This window comes from Mus pahari, chromosome 12 (genome assembly GCF_900095145.1).
Source record: "Mus pahari chromosome 12, PAHARI_EIJ_v1.1, whole genome shotgun sequence".
NCBI classification, from domain to species: Eukaryota; Metazoa; Chordata; class Mammalia; order Rodentia; family Muridae; genus Mus; species Mus pahari.
Genome location: NC_034601.1, coordinates 28,325,871 through 28,332,188, shown reverse-complemented (window position 1 = coordinate 28,332,188; position 6,318 = coordinate 28,325,871). Strand labels below are relative to the sequence as shown.

Here is a 6,318-nt window from a genome sequence, read left to right as displayed (position 1 = left end):
AGTGAGATGGCTCAGCGGGTAAGAGCACCCGACTGCTCTTTCAAAGGTGCAGAGTTCAAATCCCAGCAACCACATGGTGGCTCAAAACCATCCTTAACGAGATCTGACTCTCTTCTTCTGGAGTCTCTGAAGTCAGCTACAGTGTACTTATATATAATAAATAAATAAAATCTTAAAAAAAAATTAAATCTTTTCTAATTTTAGTATCTTATTTCTCAAGACACCAACATCAGGCCACTTTAAAACATAATATGGCATGCATTATTTTGTCACAAAAAATCAGGTACTTTCATATATGGATCATCTTAAAATAATACAAATCTTTTGGAAATAAACACGACACTTCCTTTATTATATAAGTTTGGCAAACAGCACAAAAATCCAGCAACATTTTAAACATGTAAAAAAGTCAAATGTCAAACAGTACTGAGTATAGTTTTAAACCATTAGAAATAATGAGTACATGGTTAGGAGGAGTCTGCAAGCTGGCAGGGTGTGCTTGTTTCTGAACATGTGCCCTGAAACCACACTAAAGCACAGCATCATTTATCTTTACAAAAACACAGCCAGGCAACAGAAACGCACAATAATGGTGACGGTACCGCCCACATGTGTTCACGAGTGTCTCACACATGGAGATGCTACACCTCGTACCCTGAAATGCCATGGGCACAGAGCCGAGCAGAAGAAATGGTGGCTGCTGCTGAAGTTAACACTTTTTATCTGAGAATAATAATGTTAAATTAATACTCTCTATATAGCAATTTCTAGATTATAATAATGTATTTATTCCACTGCAAATCTGAGAAGCTGAGACTTCATTGTTGGCAGTATAAAATTTCTGACCAGTATCAAAATTTTGGTGAGACACAAACTGAAGGCATTTTCTAGTGTCGCAGATGGTACAGGATCTAGGAACACAGAAGAAGACCTTAGACTTCACAACAAGTTTCTGCTGAGCTTCGTCAAACCAAACAGCTCAACTCTAAGGCAAGATAAAAATAACGGTACAGCAGAAGTGGGTCCTACAAAGTAAATCTGGGCAGCTGGTCTTGGGGAGAACTGCCCCATGGAGAGATCTGGACAGTCGGCACTGGGAGGCGCACATGGAGATTAACTCACATCCTGACTGAGGCACTGAAGCCTGACTAACAATCTGTTGGTTATCTTACTAAATTAACTTTTTTGGAATCAGCACCAGTCCCCAAAACTTCAAATTATAATATTTATTCTTCATTAAAACGTATCATTTTGTGCTATATGAACACAACTATGCTTAAAGAAAGCTGATTTGTTCCATTTACTGTATGATTTTATGTATTAGGTAGCAATTGATTTTCTTTTACTTGTGCTTCATTTTGGGGCGCTTTGATTGCAGAGAAAGTCACTTCATGGGATTACATCTTGCTGAAGCATTCTTTAGCATTGGTCCAAACCTGAATTCCCTGAGAACAAAAGAAACTTTACCATGTGATTCTACACAGCAGACCCGCAGCCAACATCACAGTGACTGGGCATCTGTACACATCTCTCAAACTCTTGTTCAATATGGTCTTGGATCTTAAGAGAAATAAGAGAGACACAAGTGGGATCAGGGAAGTCAGATTATCCCTGGCTGCAGATGATATGACCGACCCCGTGTCTGAAAGATAGGAAGGAAGGCTCTACCTGGGCTAGCACCATGAGGCCCTATCCTGAGAGAAGAAAATGAAGAGAGGTGAGGTGTCTCACCAGGACCCACATGCACATGTCCCCCTCCAAGTGTGTAAATAAGTGATTTTTAAAAAAGAAAACCATGGGCTGGAGAGATGGCTCAGCAGTTAAGAGCACTGACTGCTCTTCCAGAGGTCCTGAGTTCAAATTCCAGCAACCACATGGTAGCTCACAATCATGTGTAATGAGAGCTGATGTCCTCTTCTGGTATGTCTGAAGACAGCTATATACAGTATGTGTATGTGTGTGTGTGTGTGTGTGTGTGTGTGTATAATAAATATTTTTTAAAAAAGGAACCCATGCTAGACCTCAGCACTGCTCTATAAGAGGTCCACATGAGCACATATAATCCAGTTTTCTCTGAGGGAAGGAGAAATGTGTGTATTTCCTAAGTGACTACAGCTGCCAAAATATCCCAAAGGATGCACACTAAAGTGTAGCAGAGATATTTTTAAAAGGCATCTTGGTGGTGGTTGGAGGACTTTATTTAGTATGTTCTGAGTCACTGAAATTTTCATTATATCTGTGTTATTTTTATAATACTTAAAATCTGTAAAGAGCATGAAAAATCAATTTTTAACTTTTTTTTTTTTTTTTTTTTTTTGAGACAGGGTCATATTATGTAGCCCTGGATGGCCAGGAACTCACCATATAGACAGCCTCAAACTCACAGAGACCTGCCTGCCTCTTCCTCCAAAGTGCCAGAATTAAAAGGTGTGCACCACCATACCTGGCCAGTTAGTTTTTTAAAATGTTAGCCTAGGGTTGGAGAGACAGTTTAGTGGTTAAGAGTGCACTACTGGCCTTGCTCAGGCCCTGAGTTTGGTTCCTAGCGTCCAATCAGGCTGCTCACAACTAACCCTGACCTCCAGCTGTCGGTGGCACCCTGTGCTCAAACCCCACACAACACACACGCGAGTACACTATTCAAAGTAAGCATAAGTCTATTTTAAGGAAAGAAAAAAAGAAAAAACACCCAAAAGCTTTAGCCTACTTGATTTGATAAATTAGACGATAACTCACTATATAAAGGTTAATCAAAACAGTTAGAAGTACTATTTACTTTTGTTTTGTTTTGGAGAAAGGAGAGGGCTCCTGTAGCCCAGGCTCCTCTTGAACTCAGTACGTGGGAACTTCTGATCCTCCTGTCCCTGATGTACCTCCTCAGTGCTGGGACAGTAAGGGCCATACGCATCTTACACTGTATGCGGTGCTGGGAACTGACTGCAGGGCTCCGAATGTCCTAGGGAAGTGGCTGCTACCAACTTTAAAATGCTCTGTGATCTGGGAGTTGTTTTTTTTTTTTTTCTTTTTTCTTTTGGCTTTTCGAGACAGGGTTTCTCTGTGTAGCCCTGGCTGTCCTGGAGCTCACTCTGTAGACCAGGCTGGCCTCGAACTCAGAAATCCGCCTGCCTCTGCCTCCTGAGTGCTGGGATTAAAGGCATGCGCCCCCACGCCCGGCTGCTTTTTTTTTTTTTTTTTTAAGGTTTATTAATTTATTTTTATGTATGAATACACTGTAGCTGTCTTCAGACACACCAGATCCCGTTACAAATGGCTGTGAGCCACCATGTGGTTGCTGGGATTTGAACTCAGGACCTCTGGAAGAGCAGTTGGCACTCTTACCCGCTGAGCCATCTCTCCAGCCCTCCATGCTGATCTGTGAGCTTTTGCTTTGTTTCATCACTGCTGCAATTCAGCCATCTAATTACATCTAATTAGAAGCTCAAGTTATAGTTCATGAATACTGATGTATTAACAGTGACATTTTATGTAACTACATATGTAAAATATAGATTCTCATATTTAACCAAGGTAAACTAATACTAATCTTTACCAGCTGTGGTAACACCTGGGAAGTAGAGGGAGGAGGGAGAGTTTGAGGTGACCCTGTGCGTCATAGTTTGAGGCTAGCCTGGGATACATAGTGAATTCAAGTCAAGCCTGGACTATAGTAAGTTCAGAGCAGTTGGTTTGAGATCCATGACTTGATTTTGTCTGGGATGTAGCTCAGTTGCAGAACTCCTGCTCAGCATAGGTATGACCCTGGGGCAAAAGATGTGTGTGAATGGATATAAATAACTTAAAAATAAAAAGAACCCTGTTAAATTTCAAATATAGAAATCTATTACACTTAAGCATATACACAAAAAATGATGGGATTCTATGGTATCACTCTTAAAAAATAAAAGGAATAAACAGTCTTATTAAGTTCTTACAGTAGCTATTCTAGAATATGCATAAGATTTTTTTTTTAAAGATTTATTTACTTATTTATTATATGTAAGTACACTGTAGCTGTCTTCAGACACTCCAGAAGAGGGAGTCAGATCTTGTTATGGATGGTTATGAGCCACCATGTAGTTGCTGGGATTTGAACTCCGGACCTTCAGAAGAGCAGTCGGGTGCTCTTACCCACTGAGCCATCTCACCAGCCCATGCATAAGATTATCTGTGTGGTTTGTGATAAGAAGACCAGACATACAGACTGTCTTAGCTACTACATCCTCCTGAGCTACTGCAGGTTAAATTACTTGGTATGCTAGACAGCGACGTTCAGACACTGGAAATGGGTTTCTGTAATGGGGGACCACGAGGTGTACAGATGAATCCTCGGCATCACAAAGCACACACACAAACAAGTGCGCAGATGCCACAGGCTCTGGCCACCCCAGCAGATCTAAGACAAGGCTACAGAAGTGAAGGAGTGCCTGCTATTGTGCTCCAACTGCTACTGCAGAAGGTCTCCTCCAGCCCCCAAGTGCGCCTTTCACTACTGAGTGTGGCCACACAGTCTCTGTAAAACTTATTTTATAGCCAAGCCATGACCACAGCTCCCACAACGCTTCTATTATCTGTTACAGCGTCTGACACTTAGGAGGAATGGTATTCTAAGGTCCTGTTCAAGAACAGCAGGTACATAACCAAAGCCATGGAGTGAGGTATACTTTCAAACACAACCACAAACAGGCACAAACTCGGAGACATAGTAACTAGCATTTGGGTAATAGGAGTTTTTCCAAAATTTAATTGTGAAATTAGGAAACGTTAGTAAGAGAATGTACATAAGCACATAAGCCCTTTTTTTATTCACTTTATATCTCTGTAGCACACAGATGCCACAGAGTGTGTGGAGGTCAGAGGACAACTTACAAGAGCTGGAGTGGGCTCTGTGGGTCAGGCTGACAGTAGCACCTGGACCCATGAGGCCATCACACGGGCCCATTATTTTCTGAGCTAGGTTCTCACATATTTTAGGCTGAGAAAGAACGACCTAACATTTCCAACTCTCCTGCCTCACGTGGCACTCCACTAATGAAGCTACTACTCCCCTACGCATGCATCCCTGAATGAAGGAAGCTGCATGCTCACAGGGCTGCCTACCTTTTTGCACATGCTGATCTGCATGACAGCATAGCTGATGAGGGCTTCCTTTAGGTCCCGGTTCTTTTGTTCTTTGAAGCGTTCAATATCAGCCCATGCATTTTTTACAAATTCTCTGAAATAAAAATACAGTCATGTTTATTCTCATATAAAGACTGTACATTACATGCCCGGTCAACCTGTTTGTACAGCTATTTTCTCCAGCCTAATACTCCCTAATACAGGGGAGAGGGAAACTAATGCTGTGTGTAAGGACGTGGATTCAGAAAGCCACAAGACCTACACGGTCCCTTCCAAGGTCACAGAAGCAGTGAACAAACCCAGGTAAAGCTTCACTTCTGTGGAGCCACTGCAGCTGGGCAGGCCCACGGGTGCGTCCTGTAAGTAAGCCCAAGGAACTCACTGATCACCAAGCTAAGGTAACTGTCTCTGTGCTGTGAGCCATCTGTGCCCTAACTGGAGCAGAAAGACGTCTGTTCACATCTCCTCAGGGTAAGTTGTGCCATAGTTTCTTAAAATTGTCTATGTAGAAGAAAAAGCTATTGCTTGTATAAGATAGGTGTCTTTCCTTTTCCTAAGTGTATGTCAGAGGAAAACAGGACTATCTGGATACTCTCCTCTATTATGCTTAATATTTCTGTGTACATTAATACTTTTAGCCACAACAGCTCTACCTTCAAACAGGTAAGGATGGTTCCTTGAGCCACTTGTAGCCTTACAGATGCTAGGAAATGCCTGCCTTTGGCACTGGAAAGCACCCAGGAATGAATCCTGATTAGCATGTGTGTGACTGAAATGAAGTCCTGGGGGCTAGAGACACAGCTCAGTGGTTATGAGCACTGGCTGCCTGTGCAGAAGACTGGGGTCAGGTCCCAGCAATCACATGACAGCTTACAACTGTCTGTAACCCAGTTCCAGTGGACCTGACACCCACTTTTGGCCTTCATTGGCACTAAGTACATACATTGTGCACACATACATGAGGCAAATCACTCACACATTAAACTAAAAGGAAATCTTAAATAACAATCTGGGTCTTAAACTCTGATTTCAGGGCTCCGTGGCAGGTTCCAGTAGCTCCAGTTACTAGGGAGGCTGAAACGGAAGGGGAACTGGACCCTGGGAGTTCACACAACTGTGTTTGGGTAACAGTGTGACTGAGCCCCCAATCCTAACCAAATGAACACATGAGTGACTAATCCCTTTTTTTTTTTTTTTTTT

The 6,318-nt window shown here is 42.2% G+C and overlaps 1 protein-coding gene across 1 annotated transcript in view; it reads right to left on the bottom strand.

Moving 5' to 3' along the window:
• Positions 1 to 322: 322 nt before the first annotated feature.
• The window catches only part of Snx4 (sorting nexin 4), a 51,005-nt gene continuing 45,009 nt past the window's right edge, over positions 323 to 6,318 (bottom strand). The window contains exons 13-14 of the mRNA XM_021209116.2: positions 5,098 to 5,212; positions 323 to 1,445 (exon numbers count right to left, since the gene is read on the bottom strand). Of these exons, the coding sequence (XP_021064775.1) occupies positions 1,398 to 1,445; positions 5,098 to 5,212 (163 nt within the window). The 3' untranslated portion in view covers positions 323 to 1,397. The remainder of the gene's footprint in view (positions 1,446 to 5,097; positions 5,213 to 6,318) is intronic.